The sequence below is a fragment of the Mycosarcoma maydis genome, chromosome 2, assembly GCF_000328475.2.
Source record: "Mycosarcoma maydis chromosome 2, whole genome shotgun sequence".
Lineage (NCBI taxonomy): Eukaryota > Fungi > Basidiomycota > Ustilaginomycetes > Ustilaginales > Mycosarcoma > Mycosarcoma maydis.
In genome coordinates this window covers 513,679-535,611 of record NC_026479.1, presented here as the reverse complement: position 1 = coordinate 535,611, position 21,933 = coordinate 513,679, and the positions used below count along the sequence as shown (strand labels likewise).

The 21,933-nt window shown below is 54.7% G+C and overlaps 6 protein-coding genes across 6 annotated transcripts; 3 read left to right on the top strand and 3 right to left on the bottom strand.

Annotated features, from left to right (window-relative positions):
* Positions 1-252: 252 nt before the first annotated feature.
* Positions 253-3,954, top strand: UMAG_00992 (uncharacterized protein; the record flags this gene model as incomplete). The annotated part of the gene is made up of 1 exon (XM_011388676.1): positions 253-3,954. The coding sequence occupies one exon, from the start codon at positions 253-255 to the stop codon at positions 3,952-3,954; it is 3,702 nt and encodes a 1,233-aa protein (XP_011386978.1).
* A 2,112-nt stretch (positions 3,955-6,066) lies between these two features.
* UMAG_00991 (uncharacterized protein) lies at positions 6,067-8,379 on the top strand (the record flags this gene model as incomplete). The annotated part of the gene is made up of 1 exon (XM_011388675.1): positions 6,067-8,379. The coding sequence occupies one exon, from the start codon at positions 6,067-6,069 to the stop codon at positions 8,377-8,379; it is 2,313 nt and encodes a 770-aa protein (XP_011386977.1).
* Positions 8,380-8,536: 157 nt separating this feature from the next.
* Positions 8,537-9,976, bottom strand: UMAG_00990 (uncharacterized protein; the record flags this gene model as incomplete). Its single annotated transcript, XM_011388674.1, has 1 exon — positions 8,537-9,976. One exon carries the CDS (start codon positions 9,974-9,976, stop codon positions 8,537-8,539), a length of 1,440 nt encoding a protein of 479 aa, XP_011386976.1.
* A 371-nt stretch (positions 9,977-10,347) lies between these two features.
* UMAG_00989 (uncharacterized protein) lies at positions 10,348-12,691 on the top strand (the record flags this gene model as incomplete). Its single annotated transcript, XM_011388673.1, has 4 exons — positions 10,348-11,957; positions 12,038-12,346; positions 12,473-12,593; positions 12,668-12,691. The coding sequence occupies 4 exons, from the start codon at positions 10,348-10,350 to the stop codon at positions 12,689-12,691; spliced, it is 2,064 nt and encodes a 687-aa protein (XP_011386975.1).
* Positions 12,692-12,897: 206 nt separating this feature from the next.
* On the bottom strand, positions 12,898-13,947 carry UMAG_00988 (uncharacterized protein; the record flags this gene model as incomplete). Its single annotated transcript, XM_011388672.1, has 1 exon — positions 12,898-13,947. The coding sequence occupies one exon, from the start codon at positions 13,945-13,947 to the stop codon at positions 12,898-12,900; it is 1,050 nt and encodes a 349-aa protein (XP_011386974.1).
* Positions 13,948-14,818: 871 nt separating this feature from the next.
* On the bottom strand, positions 14,819-17,743 carry UMAG_00987 (apyrase; the record flags this gene model as incomplete). Its single annotated transcript, XM_011388671.1, has 1 exon — positions 14,819-17,743. The coding sequence occupies one exon, from the start codon at positions 17,741-17,743 to the stop codon at positions 14,819-14,821; it is 2,925 nt and encodes a 974-aa protein (XP_011386973.1).
* Positions 17,744-21,933: the final 4,190 nt, after the last annotated feature.

Below are 21,933 nucleotides of genomic sequence, written 5' to 3'. Positions count from 1 at the left end.
CCTTCCATCCTTCTCTCTTTTCCCCCCACACACACAAGAACCATTCACGCTCTCCTTTGATCACGCGGCTTGCTTGTCTCGTTGCGATCAACACGGAACCGCTCCTGTCGGTAGCGCCTATCCCTGCGTCCAAGCATACGTCTCGGTGCAGATCTAGACTTGAACGTGGTCGACCTTTCCCGCAACAGCAGCGTCAGCCGAGATAGCAAAACCATCGTCTTTATCCACTCCACCTCTCAATCACCCTGCGACATGTCTCAGCTTGCCAACCATGTTCAAGTCTCGTTGCATCCTGTAGCTTCCCGCCATGGCACCGCCTCGTCTACGACTGTCTCGGTCCCTTTGCAGCACCAAGCCCACAACAAGCCATCGGGTCGCGAAGACGCCCAGCGTACACCTCGCCTGCAACGCTCTTCTCCCGAGCAACAGAGGTCGCGTCCGCTCAACCAGCGTTCGCCCTCGCCAAAGTCCCTGCCGCAAGCTGCTCGTCTGCTCAACGCCGAGCCCCCAACGTACGGCATCCATCATGCCGATCTCGAGCAGTACCCAGTCATCTACAACGAACCTTTCCCATCCGATAGCAGCACCGACGACGACGATGACGATGACGACGGTGATGACACCATTGACAATGCATCTACTCACAAGATGCGCAGAGACCAATTCGGTGTTATGCGCTGGCCATGTCCGTCAAAGCGCAAGCTTGCCGCACCCATTCGTGCTATGTCGGCCGAACAGCTAGCACTTCTATACGAACAGTACGTTGCACAGGACGTACCCCACAGCGTCGTCTTCCCCTACCTTCATGGCGTCGACGGCTCCGTCCCTGCCCAAAACCGCTTCTTTGGCGCACCGTGGAATGGTCAGCCAACGCCAGCTTACCGAGGTCTCACCATCCTCCGTGCCGACATGCCCACGCCCCAAGAGATCGAACAGATGTTTGCTTCGAGAGCTACCCAGTCGCAAAACTGTTCCCGTTCCCGTTCCCGTTCGCGTACTTTCTCTAGTGTAACAACCCAATGTTCGAGCAGCTCCCCCGATACCGACGACGATTCGGTCCGCTTCGAGCCAAATGGGGCCGATTCATTCAAGAGTGCCTCTGGCTTGGCCGGTCCGATGCCCTTTCCAACGCCTTCCACCGCATCTATATCCCCCTCCACTGCCTCGACCGTATCGTCACAAATGTCAAGACCTTCGCTCTTTTCGGTCACTTCGGAAAGCTGCAGCTCGGGCTCGCGCACAAGCGTTTCAACGGTCAGCGACACAGCCGACGACTACGCTCCTTTGCCAACCAAGCATCTCCATCTCAACCGCTCAGCTAGATACGAGAAGCAACCGTTCCGCTCCTTGCTCAACTCCACCGTCTACCCGATCCAAATCATCAAGCCACCCAGCATCTGCCGCACTCTGCAAGGTCACCAGTATCCCAGCAGTCTCTTTGAATCCAACTACGGATATCACAACGACGGTACCCAGGAGCGCAGGGTCGGTGCCAGCTTTGTCAACCCACCTCAGGCATCCAGTGTCAGTCTGCGTAACTTTGGGATTCAGTGCGCAAAGTATGCCACCATCTCGGACATTGTCATCTACTGTCCCTTGTATCACCCCGGTGTTCTCACTCTGGCAAAGTGGGTAAGGGAAGCGCAAGCATCTCTGCGCAAGGACCGCCTCTCTCGTGGCTGGGGCGGCTTGCAGTACAATGTGTTTGTCGTCACCGAGTCGTTTGAGGTATTTGAGCAGCGCTTCCCTTGGCTCATCTCGGTCGACAGCAACGGCCTTGAGCGCAACGGCGTCAGCTTTCGCAAACGCGAGCGCGAGGAGATGGAGAGGATGACGCATGCCTCTGAGATTCACGACAACGTCTGGCTCAGCTGCACCGCCGATGCGCCCGACGCTGACGACTCTGGCTCGTCGCAAAAGGGCAGCGAAGAGGACAGCGCACCCGTCACCCCTGACGAGCAAGCCAATCCGCATTGCATCTCGATCAGCATTAAATGCCAGGAGCAACGATACGGAGACTCGAGCGATTGTACGCCCGAAGCATTGCGCTCCATGGGCGAGCGTCTTGACTCGGTGGATGCCTCGATGCGCATCCACAGCGATACGGACAAACTTCTGGATAGCCTCCACCGCGATCACGTTCTTCACCTCGACCGAAGCTCTCTCGGCGAGTGTATCGGTGATGGTCTCCGTAACCCAGATTCGCGCGACGGATCCATCGTGCTCGGTCCCAACGGCTGGACTCCCAAGGCGCGATCCGTTCCCGTCTCGACCGACGCCTCTGCCTCTCATTTGGTGCAGGCCAAGAGCTCGAGTGCAAGCCTCGGACAAGACACGGATCGCAGTGGACGTGACCTGCTTCGTCTCGATGCCAGCGCTGTTGTGCAACTCGACTTTGTGGCGTGCAGCGGAGGAGTAGAACAAACGCACACTTGGCAAGACACGACGGCCAAGAAGCTCGTTGACCTCTGTATCTGGATCCATCAGCAAGCATCTCCTCGGCATCGGCTGCAATCGGGCCGCGACGCACCCGCGTTCACGACCAGCTCGTCGACGCTTCGAACTTTTCGCAACGCCGCTCGATCTCCCGACGATGGGCGCGAACGCTCGCATACTCGAGCCGAGCCATGCGTCGGTAGTGCTCGTCGATCGAGACGAGTGCTGCTCCACTGCTTTGACGGATACACCGAGACTTCAGTATTGGCGCTCTCGTACTTGATGTACGCACGCCAGCTGAGCCTGCCAGAGGCATACCTCGACCTTCACCTTCGAGCCGATCGTTCCTTCTTTGTGTACCCTACCGACATTCCGGTGCTCAAGGCGGTGGAACGATTGTTGCAGCAGGAGCGCATGGTGCGCCGCCAGAGCATGCCTCAAGTCTTGGACGCCCATACTGATCTGCGCGGAAGCCGAGTTGTTGTCTCAAAGCCGTTGAATGGATCGTTGGGCGCAGACGGACGCCACTCGGAGACGGGTGGCACTTTGACGCCAACACCTAGCAAAGGCCGAATCAGCGACGTCAAGGTGAACTCTTCCGAGCTAGTGGGCAAGCACGCTTGGTTTGACAGTTGTCGCTTTGATGGATCGTTTCCCTCGCGCATTCTGCCTTTCCTCTATCTGGGCAGTCTCGACGACGCGTCCAATGTCGACATGCTTCGTGTGTTGGGCATCACCCATCTGGTGTCGGTGGGCGAAACTGCGCTAGAGCCGCCTGTGCACATCTCGGCCAACATGAATGCTTCTGGCAAAGCGCACCGAGGCAGTCGCTACCAGCGAGCCTCTGCCAAAGAAGCGTTGGCTGAGGACGCCACTAGCGTTCCTTCGTGCACGTACCAATCTCAGGGCATCACTGTGCTCAACGTGCGCAATGTGTCGGATGATGGCATCGACTCTCTGAGGGGCACGATGCGCGAGGCGGTGCAATTCATCGAGTCTGCGCGATTGTCGGGTGGCAAAGTGCTGGTGCACTGCCGTGTTGGTGTCAGCCGCAGTACGACGGTTGTGCTAGCCTACGTGATGGCTCACCTCGACCTGGGTCTGATGGAGAGCTATCTGCTGGTGCGCAGCCGCAGACTCAACATTGTAATCCAGCCGCACTTGCTCTTCCTGTGGGAGCTGCGAGGATGGGAGACATTCCTGTTCAGAGCCAAGCAGACGCAGATTGAGCTTGTGCGCGGGCGTGTCGGATCAGCGGAGCTGGCGCGCGGCGAGCTTTCTCCTGGGTCCAACGCCGAGGTGAGCTCTGCTGGCTCGTCGCAATGCAGCGAGGAGCATCTGGCGGGTGTCGAGATCGGCGCTGGAGCAGGAAGTGTGCATGGGTTCGATCGGGCGCACACTGCTATGATGCCGTTTGGGTCTGGCAGTCCTATCGGCTTGCCCTACAATGCTTCACGTCTGACGTGGGGTTTCTTTGCGCGCGAGATTGACTTTCTCAACTTGCTCTGCTTTATCTGAGAGGAACGAGTGGATTGGCACAAGTCTACTATGCGCCCGCCGCGCCGCCAGCGCCGCCAACATCAGCTTTTGCTATATCAGATCCATGGTGATGGTGATGATGATGATGATGATGTGGCCTCTGACCCGGGTTTGCAATCAGCTTGCCATTCTGTGGTTTCTTTTCACGAATCTGGCATGTTGCTATTCACGATTGTCACGATTTTTTTCCCCCTCTCTTTTTCCTTTTCCCATCTCTCGAGGATGGTGCCCAATCACGAATCTCTTGATCGTTGGGCATGCACTCTTGGATTTTCCATGTCCTGGGTTGCGATCGCCATTCACGATTCAGGATTCGTGATTGCGTGTTGGCCCGCATATTTGTGTTAGGTTTGTCACCTGTTTCGCATCGTCCTGTTGTTGTTTTGTTCCTTACCCTTGTCGTAGTTGTCATTCTTTCAGGTTTGGTTGTTTTTGGTGTTTCTTTGTTTCTCTTTCTCTTTCTCTTTCTCTTTCTCGCTCTCGCTCTGGTTCTGGTAGTCGCCTCGGTACTTGGCTCATGTTGGTGTTTGTCATGTTGCTCGAATTGCAAACATGTTGTTTTCTTTGTCAATGTGCGCAACGGCAGCGTGCTTGGAATGCTTGGAGAGCTGAGGCTATTCGGGTACCAACGGTCAGAAATCGTGATAAGTTGGGTTCGAGGTGGAAGGTGGCAGCGATCGGGAGAGATACGATACGAATGCACGAAATCGTCAAAGACAAATCGTGAAATGCACGAATCTAGCTGATGCAAGGAGCTTTATCTAAGGGGCGAATTTCTTCAGATGAAATGGTATTAAATCTAGGGATCAGGAACGCACACAACTCACGAATCGATCGGGGGTGTGTTGAAAGCGGGCAGCAACCACGAAGCCAGAGGAAGCTTGAAGCTGCAAGCTTGTGGCTTTGCACTGGTGAGTGTGCTGTCAGTAGACGCAAGCTGGCTGGCTGGTTGCAAGTGGAAAAACAGAGCCCGATGCACGCCGCGTTGAAGCGGGGTTGACAGTCAAGATCAAGAGTCACGAGTCGTGTGTGCAACGACAGCTGTCGTCGCGCTTGTGCTGTCACTTTTCTTGCTCCGCTGGCGCGAGATTCACAATCACGAATCACAAGTCGCTCGACCCACGATTCATGATTCATGATTTTTGATTCGTGATTCGGCGATACACTCGTGACTATTCGTGATTGTCCGAGTCGGATAATTCAACTCACTCGCCACTGACTGACGACTCTGTGATTTATCAGAAATGTGCAATGTGTAGGTAAGTAATACAGTACATCTAACCGCAGAGTGAAAATCACTTGAGTCGAGGTAACTAGAAAACGAGGTAACTAGAAAACGACGTGTAGCATGCATGCACATATGCACCTTTCAGCGGGGTTCGCTCCTTTGCTGCCAAAAAATCGTGAATTCAATTTCACGCTTTCCCGCGGTGCTAGCCCCGCTACAGCCAGCTGAACGAGCAACCGGCGAAGCAGCTCCCAGACAGGCTCGAACCAACAAAGAGATATGCTTCAGCACGCAGCACGGAGCAGGCAGCACAGAGCGTGGAGCTTTCATTTCAATCGTAAATCGTGAATGCGAAAAACGTCTCGAGTGTTACACACACAGACCGCTGCTGCTGCCGCCGCCGCCGACGCCGCGCCCAACCGCCTTGTGAAATGTTTCGTGTTTCATCGTACATGTCAGGCTGCACTCACATCGGTGCACCAGAGTCACGGGTGAACCCTGATACGCCCGCCGTCTTGAGTCCCACCTTCATCCGCATCCATTCCAGCCGAGCCAACCAACACGACCAACTTGTCACTTGGCTGTTTGCGTTGCGTCTCGACCGCCGCTCGATCCAGGACACAGTCTCTGCTGCCTCGAGACTTGATCTTTGCACCCAGAGTCTGGTTTCACACAGCTGCTCCAGTCCCTACACCGCCGTTGCCAAAGCGAGACCCACAAGCAAGTCGTAACGAGCCAACAGCATCAATATCGATTTGTCAAGTTGCTCGATCACTCCAAACAACACCGTAGAAGCGCGCATCTCGCAACTCCGAGTAGCTTAGCCCGTCGGCAAGTGCGACGCTCGTCTTGCCGCTCGCACCATGTCCGAACAAGACGATGCCGCTTCTGTCTCGGCTTCTCAGAAGTCAACGCACGCAACGTCCATGATGGACGACATCGCTAGAGATGGTCTCACACCGCACCATCTCGAGTCTCTGTACACCGATCTGCCATCCGACGCCACAGCCCTGAAAGCCATCGTGGGCACCATGAGGCTCGAACTGTCCAAAAAGCATCAGTCCATCCTCCAGCTCAAGGACGAGATGGACCAGGTCAAAGCATCGCACTCGGTCATCTTGCAGCGATCCGCAGAATGGCAGGACGAGCTGGAAACGCTCCGCCTGCGCGTTCCACAGCTCGAACAAGAGCTGCGTACAGAAAAACACGCAAGGGAAGCCGAGTCGGACCGCGTCAAAGATCTGCGCATCAGAGCAGAAGAGAGCCGCCGCGCCATCATGAGGCTTCAGGGAGAGCAATCCGACGCTCGTGCCAAGGCCAAAGTCGACAACCGTCGCAGCTGGGTCTCTGCTACTACCAATCCACCGCCCGTGCGCGATGAACTCCAAGACGCCGAGCTGAAAAAGTCGAAGCGCGCAAGCTTGGTTTTCGGCCCCAACGCCCTCAACCTCAACACTGCCAACCGTCCTACGAGTGCGGCAGGCGCCGTTCCCAGTCATCGACGCACAGCCAGTGGCAGTCGAAGTGTCTCTGGCGCATCCAAGCCCGACGTCGACGAGGCCGAAGAGCCATTGAGCCCCACCTTGACCAACGGCCTACGCGGGTTGCGACTCTCAGGCACCACAGGCACCACAGGCACCACAGGCACCACAGGCACCAATCCAGCGTACAACTCTCTGCTTTTGCCCGTCGCAGCCGAAGAACACGGCGGCTCGGCGCCCAATTCGCGTCGCAGCTCGTGGCTCAGCGACTCGGGCAAGTCGCCAAGGCTCTCTCCCGCCGACCTGGCTGCGCCCTCAGAGTCGAACGACACGGCTGCTTCATCTGCTTCGCGTCTCTCGGTTCCGGCGTCGGTCTCTGGCGCTCAGCGTTGCTTGCTCAGCTCGCCTGCACTCTCCCAAGGCGCCGCGAGCTCCATCGGTGTTGGCTCGCCCATCATGGAAGACAACGAAGAAGAAGAAGCTGCCAACTCGATCATCACCGCCACCGCCACCGCCACCGCCACCGTCTCGAAAGCGCTGCCTACGCTACCTTGTAGAGAATCCTCGATCAACTTGCAGGCGTACGACCGCGAGCTGCGCGCAAAGGAGGTGCATATCGAACGCCTGACACGCGAGATGACCGAGATGCGTCTTTCCATGGAAGAGGCGATCGAAGCGAGGAAGGCGAGCGAAGCGTGTCTCAAGGCGCTCCGTGATTTTATTGCCACCCACGACGCCGAGGCGGATACAGGCGAGAGACAGATGGGCGATCATGCGGATCGGATCGTGCAGCGTGCCAGCTTTGGCGCTGGTTTGTTGAAGGGTGTCAAGCTTCCACCGCTGCCGACGGATGACATCGACGATGATGAGGAAGCAGCTCATTTGAGTCCAGACACAAATGGCGGTAGAGGTGGTGGTGGATGGGGGATGAAGCTGCCCGCGCTGATGCGCAAGGCCACGTCGTCCAGTTGTCCAGCGGATGAAGCGAGGACTGCACTTTCTCCCGAGCCAGCGAGTAGTGCTGCAGCAGGCGGCTCGGGCGCATCTACGTCCGTCGAAGGCGGCACAGCTGCCAAAAGCATAGGCTCGAGCTTTGCTGGGTTCAGTAATCTGTTGAGTCGCAGCGCCCCCTCCGCTGCGGCCACTGCGGCCACCGACACTCCTCATACCACCGCTTGCACCGCATCAGCTTCACCTTCATCTGAATCCGTCATGAGCTCTCCCACGGCCGACCAAGTGGCCGCGGCGCAGACGACCACATTCAAAGGTTTCAACTGGTTCAAGCGCGCCTCTGTGCTAAGTGGAAGCAGCACGCCTCATGACTCTGCCTCCGCTGGCGTCGCACATCCCGGTCTGGTAGAGGAAACTGTGCTCTCGCCCCCTTTCCGTTCGCTCGACCATGACCAGCTGTCCATCGCGCGCCACAGCACGCTCGCAGACCACGCATCGGCGCTCAGCAAGCGTCGGTCGAGCTCAAGCTCGCCATGTTCATCTGCACCACCCACCACGGCCAACTCGAACTCCAACGCGCTCGCTCTCGCTCTCGCCGCCAAATTCGGCGATCACCAACACGCCCAACACGCTGCGCACATGATGCAGAATGCGCAACCCGAGCTTTCCGATAGAGCTCAACGAGCCGCTCTGAAAACGGGCCATGTCGAACATCTTACGGACGTGGTGCCGAGTTTCGATTGAACCAGTCAGTCGGCAGGTACTGGTGAATGTAAACATGTATTGATCTTGCACGTCGCGGCCGCGTTCGGGTAACTCTAGTGATGCAACTTAGCCAGTTCTGTCAGAAAAGCGGTGTTTGTGGATGCTCGATGATCGGATGTTGCGAGATGGTCACTCGTCACTCGGCGGCTTCTGGGATCGCATCCAACCAGTCGGCGACTCTTTCCAGCTCGTCCCTGGTCCACTGGACCGCGCTGTTCAACAGACGCCATTGGCCGTGTCTGTAGCGGGCGACGTTCTGGCATACCGAGCTTCTCACTCTGGAGTCTGCTTTGGTTCTTATCCACGTATTGGTCGGTGGGTAGTTGGCATGCTCAGGCGCGGCTGGTAGTGCATCCAAAACGCGCTGGCTTGCCCTGAAAGCTTTCCTCTTGGCGAGCAGTAGCGATTCGAGCAGTTCCAGAATATGTGCGTACAGATCGATGCGCTCGTGTTCGGTGATCGGTGGAGCCTCAGCTTGCAGTATGTGCTCCTGTAGCTCTTGCAGCAGGGTGGGACAGGGACATGGAGCCTTGAGGAAACCTTGTTGAGCGACGTGGTGGTGTGTTGACACTTTGGCGGATTGCACCCAGTAGTGCGTTTTTGCATGCTCACTGCCACTGAGCTTGAGTGCTAGCGTATCTTCGTGTGTTTCGTCGAGCGTGAATGCGTACGATGAGAGAAATTCCTCGTTCGACTTGCCGCCGTAGTTGTTGTATACTTGGTGCGCGCCTGGTACCTCGTAGTTGAGCGTCATCTCGACCGACCCGCACTCGGCTTGCTCGGTGGGGCGGGAGAAGGACCAGGTGACAGCATGTGCTCTGGCGTGGTTGAAGATGTCGTATCCGGGAATGAGAATCGGAGCTTCTCCCTGATCGTGATGCAAGCCTATTAGGCGTGGTGGAAAGGAACGCGAGGTAAACGCCGATTCTGCCCATCTCCACAGTTCGAGTCCGTGATGCCATGTGTGCTGCATCAACGCATCTGCATGCAAAGCGTCTTTTGGAATCGGCTGCAGCGTTTCGGTGAGCAGACTCGTAAACGGCGACGAGTGCACCGAGTGCAGCTGTGCCAGCAACACGCGAGTTGCGCGTTCGTAGTCGGTGATTGTCTCGCGCAGTCTGCGTTCCGTAGATCCAACCAGCGGAGTATTGCGCAGCAGATCGAGTTCGGTCGGCGAGAAATGAAGCGGTGTCTCGATCACCGACGGGATATGTGAGACATAGACAACATGTGCAAACACGCTTTCCAACCACACATCTTGGGTGGTTGTCAGATACTCGGCTGCCACCCGACACAGCACCAAGTACAGCAATATCCAATCCGCCCGAGGAAGCGCCTCCAAGTCGAGCGAGCCGTCGCACGAACAGCTTTGCACAAACCGTCGAATCGAGCCAAACGCACTGCTGGAAGTGATGCAGATATTCGAGGGAACACGCATCACAGTTGTGTCCCGAGCAAGCTGCTTGGCTGTGTAAAACGATAAGCCGGTCTGTGCATCGTGCTCCAAATACAGCTCCGGGTGCACTTGGATCCCGACAGAAGAGAACCATTCCAGAAGCGCATGTTGGCGCGTCATACTGTGCGTCGTGACTCGCCTGAGGCCATGTCGGTCTGCAAGACGACGAGCGAGACAAATCGTGAATGACGAATGTGTCGTGTTCCAAGTTGTACTCGTCAATCACGAATGTGAATCGTGAATCTCATCTTTTCGCGACCAGAATCACCAAGTTCTCAACGAGCGCTCGGCTAATCACGAATCACAAATCAACGACTTGGTGATTCGCGCTTCGTGATTCTCCATGTCGCGCTACAGCAGACATAAAAAGTGGTGAGTGGCGAGTGGAGGTGGTCGGGCTTTTGCAAAGACGCTGAAATCGTGAATGGACCGTTCTTGTTGGCTTGGTGTTCGCGTGGAGCCGCTTTCGCATCAGCGCTCAACTCGACAGCATGTCGGACAAGCATCCTATAGTGATCTCTGACTCGGAATCCGATACGCTCAGCGAGTCAGACAGACCGTGTCATACGCACGCCTCGCGAGCCAACGCAGCTGAGTGCAACAACCAATCCCATCACGCCCACAAGCACGCCACTCCAAGCAACGCGCTCATCGCCAGCCAAGATTCATCACAAACACAACCATCATGTGCAGACGCCACCTCATCTGTAGCTAGTACATCTGCAGCTGGGTTCCTCTCCCTCTTGCCCGACCGACGACAGCTAGAGTTGGACCGAATGCAGCGCGCTAGCAAGAGAAAAAGACAGCTCAACTTGCCATGTTCGTCTAGCGATGACGAGACACAGTCCGACACCAAGCAGTGCAAGCTCAACAATGCTTCCGTCGCGAGCACTGCAAGCACTGCAAGCACTGCAAGCCAACCGCTGGCTGTACTACACCCGTCTGCGAATCCTCGCACGTCGACTTGTGTCGGCGAGCCATCAAGCTCCTCGAAGCCGCAAAACTCCTCCTACTCGATGGCTGCGGATGCGATCACCGCTTCAAGTAGATTCTGGCATGGCTCCGTCAAGCATGGCTACAACCGATACGCCGCACCCTCCGTCTCTGGCGTAAGCATCTCTCAAATGCTTCTGCCCGCCACACCATCTAGCCGCAGCTCGCTCGAGTTGGCGGTGCTTGCAACGTACGATTTACGCATCGACTGGCTCTACTCTCTCTTCCCTCGCCAGCTGCCAGTCACACTCGTCCTACCGCCTCCAAAAGAAGACTACAGGGTCAATGAGCATGTCGCCAGGCCAGGCTTGCATCCTAGCCATATCTTTGGTGGCGATTTTACCAGGTGCCCAGGATGGCAGATTTGTGTACCCAACAAACCCAAGGGCGGCTGGTTGACGCAACACATCAAGTTTTTGATCCTCGTCCATCAGCGCTTCTTGAGAGTGGCCATTCTTTCGGGCAACTTGAACGCGATCGATTGGGACAGGATCGAGAACACAGCCTACATCCAGGATTTCCCATTGCTGGGCCAAGCAAGCATGATCAATCACGGTAGCGGCAGTAGCAGTGGTAGCAAGAGTAGTCAGAACGACTTCAAGTCGCAGCTGGTGCGCGTATTGCGTTCGCTCAGTATGCCTGCTTCGCACGCCGTCTATGCGGCACTGGACAGGTACGACTTTTCGCTCGCCACGCGGGCGCGAATCGTTGCGAGCTGGCCTGAGGCTGCCAGCTTGCGCGAGTGGGATCAAATCGAGACGCAAGGTTTGGGACGCTTGGGTAAAGTCGTACGCGATCTGGGCATCAAAGAGTCTGTGGAGTTGGAATGCCAAGGTTCCAGTCTGGCCAATCACGATGTCAAGTGGATCGAGCATTTCCATTTGTTGGCCTCGGGTGTCGAGCCGAGAGGACTGTTGCCGCTAAAGGGCAAGCCGAATGAGGTGCATCCGGAGTATGCAAGCGCAATCGGTGCGACGAGCAAGGGAAACGCGCTACCGCCAGTGAAGATCGTCTTTCCGAGTCATCGGTATGTGCACGAGACGACGGTGGAGGGTGCAATGGGGGCGTTGAGCTTTTTTGGCAAAGCCGAAGCGTGGAGCAATTCGCCGTGAGTAGTCTTTTACACATGCTGACTGAGGTGTAAGCTTTGGCATACTGACGCGCGTTTTCGATGCCGATGCAAACCAGGATCAAGCCGCTCTATCACAGCCCACAGAGCCGAAGAGGCGATGTGATGATCCACGCCAAATCCATCCTCGCGCTGACGGCTGAGGGGAAAGCGATTGTCGATAAGGCGTTCATAGATGCTAGCGATTCGTACATATCAGCCAAAGCTACGCGCTTCTCGGTAACAGACGGAAGCTGGACTGGTCCCAGACAAGCAGAACACCCAATCGGATGGACGTACCTGGGTAGCTCCAACTTCACCCGCGCCGCTCACGGCAACATCGGCGGGTCGGTGAACAAGCCTACGATGAGCAGCATGAATTGGGAGCTGTAAGTCCTCACATCCGTTCGCCCTGCAAGTTGTGGCAAAGTGGATGGCGATGACTGATCTTGATGCTGATCCTCATTCTGATCGTTTTGGATTCGGCAACATTCGTGTTTGTAATCACTGAATAGGGGCGTTGTGTTGCCGATCTATGCGTCCGAGGTGCAAAAGATGGGCGTGCAGGCGGAGAGTTTGAGGGCAGTGGTTTATCATCGTCCGTTGCAAGCTTACGCTCGAGACGATGCGCCTTGGGTGAGTAGTGCAAATGGGTGGCGATGATCAGAGATGCAGAGATACTGACAGCTTTCAACTTTTGACAAGCACAGGATAATCGTGAATACTTGAGCTAGGACATTCTTTTGAACCGGCTGCGCTAAGAGATGCGAATGTGGCGCCGGTCACACATCACGACGCATGCTGGTGCAATGCGGCGGAACACACACACACACACAGTCGCACAATGCAAGGAGCGGGTTTGTGATGTGACGAGGAGAGATTGCAATGTGCAAATAAGACGATCGTGAATGCGGTGCAAGTCGGCGTAAGAGCGGACGAATCAAACGGACAACTTGCCGAGGCGATTCGCGGCGGCGTCTGGGCTGTCTTGATCGTCATAGATGGCGGCTTGTTGCTGTTCGTCCTGTCTGCCCTGTTCCCAGTTGTTGCTCATGTACTGGTTCAAATCGAACTCTCCATCGTCATCTGCGTCGTCGTCGTCGTCGACGAACATGTCCGGGTTCAAGCTGAACATTTCTCTTCCACTGAGACCCGCCATCTTGTTGGCAGCGGCCTGCGCCTCCTTTTTCTTCTTGAGCATCTCGTGCTCGGCCTGTTTCTTGTCCATACGTTCCTTCTTCCATTTTGCGAAGGATTCCGCGGTGACAGGCGTGAGGTTGCGTCCGAGCTTGTGGCGTTCGGTTTCCAGGAACTCTTCGAGCGAGATTTCATTGGCCTTTTCGAGCGCTTCGAGCTCTTTCTTCTGGCTCTTGAGCACAAAGCCTGGCGGTAGACGGTGGCGGTACATGCATTTTTCGCCGCCGTTGGGGCATTCCCAGAACCAGCCGTACTTGCCGTCTTCTACAGCTTGAAGGAAGAACTTGCATACTTTGTCAGTTGTCGAACGTGGATTGCCGTGCTTGGAGAGAATCACGGAATTCAACTTGGCATCGTCCCATTTGTCCATGGTGTCCAACTTTTTGTCTTCCTCTTCATCGCGCATGTCGACGTACAAGTCCTTCTTCTCCGTCTTTCGTCCCGCATCATTGCTATGTCCATATTTGCATTTCGTCCCCTTATCGCATCGTCCCGCTTTCCAAAATGCACACGTTACCGTCTTTGGATCCACACCAAACGGTACTTTCGGCTGGATAATGCTGAACAATGGATCCGCCGCTCGCTCTTTCGCTGCCATCGCTGCCGCTTTCTTTTCTTGCTCCTTTTGCTTCTCTTTCGCCAACTGCTCTTTCGATTTGCCCGCCACTTTTTGCTGTTGCTGAATCATGGCTACTGTCTTTTGCCCTTTGCCGCCCTTTTTGTTCTTCATACCGAACGTCTTGTCCACCGCCACTTTGGACGACGAACCGGCTTTGTCCTTTTTCGGCGGCATGATGTGCTATGTTCTAGTCCGAAATCGTGAATGCGAGCGGCGGTATGAGTTGGTGTAGCCCAGCACGTGCGCTGATGCGGATTGTACACGTTTTGTTTTGGCACGTATCGATTGCTCAAGAGATGTCAGGTGAGAGAAGGTCGGGTGTCTCTTAGCAACATCAGGCTCCTCGATACGTTGACGGTTGTACATCAAAGTCGTGTGCCATTCCTGATTCTTGCTTGTTGCTTGTTGCTTGTTGCTTGTTGCTTGTTGCTTCATTCGTGATTCATGATTTGGTAAAGCTTCTCGAAAAATTTAAATCACAATCACGAATCACAAATCACAAATCGTCAACTGTCCGCCTCCAAAACTTCAAATTCAACACCACCATTCACGATTTACGATTTGTATGATTCGTGAATCGTCAATCCTTCTTGAATTCTAATGCTGTTGAAATGTTAATACAAGTTCTATTCCACCCACTACATCGGGGATTCCACCTCCCCGATGTAACGTCAAGTGTTCATTCGCTCATCTTGCATCTCGCATCTCGCGTGCACATCTCTGTGGTCCACTAATGTACCGCCTGCAGGCACATGCAATCTGTCCAATCTTGCTCTTTCAACACGCATGCACCCTCGTCTAGCGCAGGCCAACAGATCAGCGCACATGTATACCATTGCAAGCAAGCCAAGAAAGTGAAAACTACCAAGCAGCGTACCCGACAAGCCGCGTCTGAGTGTGACAGAAGACAACAACGACCAAACGGGCAACAATTAAAGGCGCATGAAAGTCAAGACGTGATACGTCGGGGTGCGGATGCGGATGCGAAAACGAAAGGGGAGATTGTCCGTTGTGATATGTGAGGCAGAAAGCTTGTCTCAAGCGACTATGCGTGACGCGGACCGTCTTCACTGCCAAGCTCAGACATCGGGCTGAGGTGGGGTGCTGGCGAGCCTTGACGTGATGGAGTGCGTATTGTAGGTGCCAGCAAGCCAGATTCGATGGTCGACATGTCTGCAACCGAGTGCACGCGACTCATCGAGGCAGCGAACAGGCCAGGACCAGAGCCTGGACCAGAACCTGGACCAGAACGGCTCTGTGTGTGACGCTCGCCAAGAGGCGAGCCAGGCCCACTGGCAGGTAGAGCACTGCTCGAGGTGCTGCCGCCAGGTGTGGTGAGCCCAGATCGAGTCGATAGCGTCGCTGAAGTGAGACGATGTCCCAATACGGGCGTAGGCGCCCGACTGGAAGTGCGTGATGCTGGTCGTGAGATGGCAGTTCCCGTGGTAATGCCAGTGAAAGTGGGCGAAGCCGGTCGCGATACTCGCACCATGGTAGGAGTCGTCCCTCCTCGCCTAGCTGCGATGCGAGCACCATGCCCGAGCATACCGTCGGTGCCACTGCCGTCTCGGCTCAAGGGCAGGTTTGAGTGACGCTTTTTGAACCGTGTCGTACGCCGCGGAAACAGAGATGGGAATGTCGAGCTCATTGCAAGCGCCACACCACGGACCGGCCAGCCCAGAACACGCAAAACACCCGTGCCGCCGCGTCTGCGCGAAGACGTCTGCGAGCCTCTGCCTGTCGATCCGCTGGAGCCGCTGCTGCTCTCTTCCGAGCTGCCTTCGGAACTGAAGCCAAACTCGGCTTCCATGGTCGGGCTGTAGTCCTTAACGTCCGCCCGTTTGCCGAGTTTGGACCAGAAACCGCGCTTCGAAGCATCGCCAGCTGCCTCCTCCATGCTGGCAAGGATATAGTCTCCTCGGCCGGTGCGCTTGGAGCTGCAAAACCCGCCCAACGTACCGACAGGAGGTGGAAGCATGTCCTTAATAGCTGCGCGTCTTCTCGTAGCTCGCGGTCCGCGACCACGCGTGCAGACGCAAGTGACAAGCAGAAAGAGGAAAACCGACACCATGACAATCATCGAGATCGGGCTAACATGCCGGCTTGCTCTTCCCAATGTGGGAGGGAACGCAGAATTCTCGCCTGTGGTGGGCCACGTCGAGCGGAAAGGATCCCATTTGCCAAGCTTCGAGTTGTGCTTGTTAAGTTCATCGAACGGAGAAAGAAGCGATCCGGGCGCCGGAGGAATTTCCCGGCTGGCCTCAAGAACCGCCTTTCCCAACGTCCAGCTGACAGAGAAGCCATTGATATCGTTGACACTCTGAAAGAGGTTCTTCTGCTCGCCCTTGTCCTGCGCCTCGTCGGCGTGATCGGTGCCATCGCCTGTACCTTTGTGATCGACGATCCTTGGAATGCCGATACCCTCGTGAAGCACGGTGACCATCCAAGCAGCCTTGAAGCACTGCGTCTGCAAACGGCTGAGCTGGACTTCGGGTCCGAAAAGATCTTCAGCATCGAGATGCTGCTTGAGCTCAGCCCAAGGCTTGGCGCAAAATTCGTTAGCCTTCTTTTGGAAGTCAACAAAGTCGTAAACACCACCTAGACCGAAGACGTCCTGCGAGCTGAACCAATACTCCGAAACGCCGATAAAGTGGTTCACGCTAAAGTCGATTTTGGGGACGTGGACGCCATGGAAAAGGCAAGGAGGCTTGTCGCAGACGGCTTCTTTGTCTAAGAGCGGATGCATGGACTCGAGACATGCGGTAAAGTTGCCTGCCCCCGTCAGCGAGACGTCTGGCTTGCCGTCAACATGGGCGAGCTGTAGTCCGTTGGGAAGACAAGGGTCTGTCAGAGGCTGTGAAGGCTCCTGCGCGTTGGCCGCATCGGAGCGTAGCAAGTCGATGTAGCGTTGTCTGGCCTGGTTGGTGCCGTATCCGAGGAAGGTGGTGACAAAAACCTTGTGCGAGACCTCGGTGCCGTCAAGCATACGCAGCTGCACGGTCGTGAGGTCAGCCTCGGCAGCCGCGCCTTCGCCCTGAAGCGCCTTCTTGCTTGGCTCAAACGCGATCTGGGTGCTAGCACCTCCCATGTCGAGGAAACCAAAAGTAGACTGGCCTTCCATAATGTCAGTCTCGCCGTCCAGAGAAGCCTTCTTGCCGCGAATGTGGAAGCCATCCATGAGATAGTTGACCGAGATCCATCCGAGCAAGCCTTCTTCTTCACCGCTGATGACCTGAACGTGTTCGCTGCACCCTGCGCCGTCGAGGCTAAAGCTGGTGTGTTGGCGAATGTAGCGGCATGTCTCGTCAAGCACTGCTTCGCGCTGCGACTTGGGAAGCAATCGCATGCCTGCTGTCGCCATGATATAGATCGGCGTCTCGGCCCAGGCAGAGGGAGGAACGATCTTTTCGGCATGGTCGAGCAGCCCTTTGAGGTGGTCGCCAACATCGGCTGGATGGTCGCCGTACGAGGAAATGCCAGGTTCTACTTTGAGGCTCCAGTCTACGCCCGAGTTTTCCCACGTGCCCTTTTCGACCTTGGGGAGAAGTTTGGCACCGAGACCCTTGCTGGCTCGCTGCGCACGCTCGAGCTTAGGATCCTTCCACGAGTAGACCTGCATGCGGGAGCCCGAAGAGCCAGCATCGATGAGAACAGCGTACTTTCGACCTTTGAGCCAAGAGGAAGGAGCATCGAGCTGCGCTGCACCAGGAGCGGCACCTTTGAGCGGCGACTCGTTCAACTTGGTTTTGGCCGTTTTGGCAGCCGCATTCCAGGTGTAAGCGTCGGCCACATTCTCTCGGGATGTAAGTTGAGTCGATTGTGGTTGTGGCTGGCGTTTGTCCTGTTGCTGCTCGGTCTGTCTGTGCTGCAAGGGTGGAGCGAGCTGTCGCCTTTTTCGCTGCTTTACGGGCGTGTTGAAGGAGTAGGCGCCGTAAGGCTGAGACGATGATCCCTGTATTGGGTAGCTCATCGTGGCTGTGCAAGAGGAGAAGTTACAAAAACCAATCTAGATAGCGACGATGACGCTGCGAACAGAGCCGTGCTAACTGTGCTTTACCCTTGCATGTAATCGTATGTCATGAATTCGTATGGAACAGCCGTGGTGCGATGTGGATATGGGTGGTGAGCTGTGTTTGGATTGGACGGAAGGCTCAGATCCAAGGGGGTATTGAAGGATCGAGAAGGATCGAGTCGAGTGGCTGCGCCTGGTTGCTGGTTAGCTACCTTGTCAGTGATCGCAACCGAACTCGGAAGTCAGCAGTGAGAAGAGGGAACTGTGATGACGATAGCAAAGGATGCTGATGATCGGATGGCGTAGAGATCGCAGAGAAGGAGGTTTATGGTTGATGGAATGAGGGACACAAGCGAAGGCGACTAACTCTTCTTGGAAATCTTGGACCGAAGTTCATGGCCGAAGCTACACACTAACAGCACACATCAGTACGCAAACTTGACACACAATGAGACCTATCAACCGCGCCCCCTCAGTCTGTGCGTGTGGCGCCGGTTCGTGGGGTGTGTGCTTCGGTGAAATGCAGTCAAAATTGCCACAGAGCCACTCACACACACCAACTGTCAATTCCATCATCTTCTGAGAGGGGTCAAATGCAGGGAGAGCTTTGCAAAGTTCATTTTAACTTAAACAAAAAATTCAAAATTTCCCAAAACAAGAATCAAAGCAAAACAAAACAAAACAAAACAAACCAAAACAAAACATCCAAGATTTCACCACTGTGACTGCGAAGCGCGAAGCACCAAGATTCGGCAGCGGAAATCACGAAGAGGCTCAGACGCGGAACCCTGAAGGGCCACTTCTATTCACAGGGTGCGCCTCGTCTCGCCTCGGCCGCTCCGAGCGTTGACTGTTGAAAACCTTGCTTGCGTCGGTGCTCCTAGCGAAGTGAGCGAGCGCACAGAAGCACTGAAACCATGAATATGGCATAAGTTACCTCTTTCCCTCGTCTCGAGTTGCCCGAGGCCCGAGCTTGACGTGAAGGTGGGGTTGATACTGTACATTTCCGTCAATACAAGGTTCCCCGCTCGATTCGCTGATTTCTATAACTAAGGGCAAGCCGTACGCCAGACAGCCACAATTGTTACCATGACGTCTTTGCGATAGATTCTGTCGACGTTGACACAGTCTGGTGCTCGGCAGCAGCACCACCTGTAAGCAAATGAACTAGAGAGGCAGGGGTCAACCCTAAATTAGGGAGCTGTCTCGTTTACTATGTGATTCACAAACCAGAATGATTTCGATATAACCACAGCATGGAATTTCAACATCGAAACTTGTGACTTGGGGAGCCCAATTCTCGATTCGAGTTGACATGGGCACGGCCAATCACGAACCGACGAGTTGCAAATCACGAATGGTGTACCTCATTTCCATTACCGTGTCTCTGAACGCGCAACTCCGTGGCAAGGCAGAAACACGCAGGCTCCTCTCCCTATCTGTCGTCGTGTCAAAACAAGCTGCACCGCCTTCTGCCAGCTTTGATTTTGAATTGGACTAGTTATCCAGTAAAATAAATAGGTCAAATTCACGATTTGCTGTTTTATTATAATATCAGAGCATCGAAAATTTGGCTCTGGTATCTGCTTCGATTTTCGACTGATCACAGACAAGGTTAATCGTGAATTGTAAGCGCACCGATGTTTACGATCGCTTGCCTCGTGCCTGTTCTCTCCGCGACAAGGCAGCCGGATGAGCGCGATTCTTCCTGATCAGCTATCGATGCTGACTGGTTCATGTCTGGCCAGCCTGGCTTCTGGTCGATGATGGCAAGTCAAGCAAAGACGCTTCGCGTCGAGCAAGTGAGTGTTTTGCCGCGTTTTCATCGTAAGCGTTTCATACTCCACAGCCGAGATGTGCAAAGAGCAAGCTGTTTTACTTAACTTACCCCGTTACTCGCCCAACTCAATCTCTATGATGCTCTTATTTCGTCAATGGTAACGTGGCGGGCCAAATCTTGGGGTTAAATGCTTGTCGTGAAAGCCGAATCCAACGGCGATCCGCTGCCCGTCCATCCGTTCGTTCCTCAAGGTTCGATCGATGCTTGATACCCAATTGCGGCGTCCATCAATCGTGAATGCAAATGAAGTCTGTCATTGTACCGAAACGAGCCTCCACACATGTTGCCGTTCGCTTAGCCCTGTCCTTTGCAGCTCCCATGTCTCTGCGACGCCTTTGTCAATCTTGAATAGTGATCGTCGACGACGGCTGCCTTATCGCGTGGCTTTGTGGAGAGCAGCTATCCGACTGGAACTCGACAGCATGACGAAATGAGGGAACGTTATGAGGCACTTGTCGATTAAGCTCGCAAAACTCCGCTCTCCGCTCATGGGACCAGATCTCAGTGTCGATCTTGGTCCGGTCTGTGATCGTACCTGAACGGTGTTCTCCATCTCGTGGCGAAACACTACGTATTGCATTCGACTGAAAGTTGTTTCTTTTGCGCAGCTGGGATGCACGGCGACTTAGGCTGTTTGGTTTTCGAAGATCGGTCCATTTAACACCACACACACACACACAGAGAGAGAGAGAGAGAGAAAGAGAGAGAGAGAGAGAGAGAGAGAGAGAGAGAGAGCGTTCTTACATTCTAACTTATCACCTCGGCCACTATGAGCAAAATGACAGCACATCCTTTCTGCTCGTCTCGCCTGTAAAATCGTGAATGTAGGCCAAAGTCATGTAACTTTAGTTGAATGCTTGACAGTCGATCGCCGCTGACCTTTCTTCTCTTTTGAGAAAGCCAGGCGAAACGAATCATCAAATCTCTGAAAAAGGGAGCTTCCTCCGATGATCTATCACCTCCACCGCCGTCGATCAATTTTTCTCAAGATTCGACTCCCAGAGGTGTCCATACACGAAGCATGGGACGCAGAGGAAAGCGCTAAAGTACCATGTATCACGCAATTACTTGGACTGAGGCTAGCTTCCTCTCTTTAGGATTTTGCCCGAGAAATCGTCAACTACTCACGACTGTGTAAGTCAGCAGCGGCAACTTTCACCTTTAGAAACAACCAATGGTGAATGGCATGGACTGGCAGCAAATCCTGTTCGACTGTTACCACAGGACAGCCGTTTCGGCAGCTCTGCACCACTACGGCAAAGCACTGTTGTGAGCAGACCAACTCAGACTGAGCTTGGAGTGTGGGCTGCTGATCGAGAGACTGTAACCTCTTGGAAAGAATGACGGCTTTATGCCGAACTAGCTATGAAAGCGACCAGCTTAATGCTAGCCTGGCCTCAAGCCTTCGCAACAATGGCATACCAACTTACTGGCCTTGAACAATGTGGCATGGCGAAATTGCAGCGCCTATTTCCTCGTCTGTGTCCGAATTGGTGGTGGGCAGCAGATTGCGGTTCCACTCACGAATCACTCACGCTGGTCGACGAACACCCGACGTTTGCAAAAGCAAGCTAAAATTGAATTCAAGTTCGAAATGAGTGGTTGTATTCGACCTGGCCTTTCGTTATAGTCATGACTGGTGTGCCCAATCCGATTTAGACTTTGAAGATGTGCAGACACGCGCCTGTCCAGCGTGCCCCTGAAGCTTGGACAATAACAAGGCGAGAGCCTCTCCCCTCTAACGCCACACACACACACACACCCTTACACTCACAACTCACTCACAACTACACGCACACACGCACGCTCGCTGTCGCCTGTCATTCTAGTTCGGATTGGCTTCCGACATCCACGATTTGGCGTTGGTTCTCACTTTGCTTGTTCGTCGTATCTTGCCATATCTTTCCATTCACCCTTTCATCCTCTCACGGTCTTTTTTTCCGACATCACTGACACGCTCGACCCCGACCAAGCTGCTCTTCTAGTCCATTATCCAAACACACACATCCGTAAAGATAGTCTCTTCCTTACTTCGCATCGGGTTACCTTTTTTTGCGCCGGCAAACCGCTACATCGTTCGAAACGCAACTCGCGCCTCGCAGGTTGTTCAAAACACATCAAACAACTCGCAGACATTGTCTCTTTGGAGCCTCAAAGACATCGGTCCATCTTTCTTCGTGACTTTCGTACCGAAGCCAGCATCAGACTACGAGTGAAACAGCTTTCCTCCCTGGAGCTCGACTTCCAGATACAAAGTAACATCGACCAATTTGCCAACATCCGCATAGGTACGCTTACGTGAATTGCA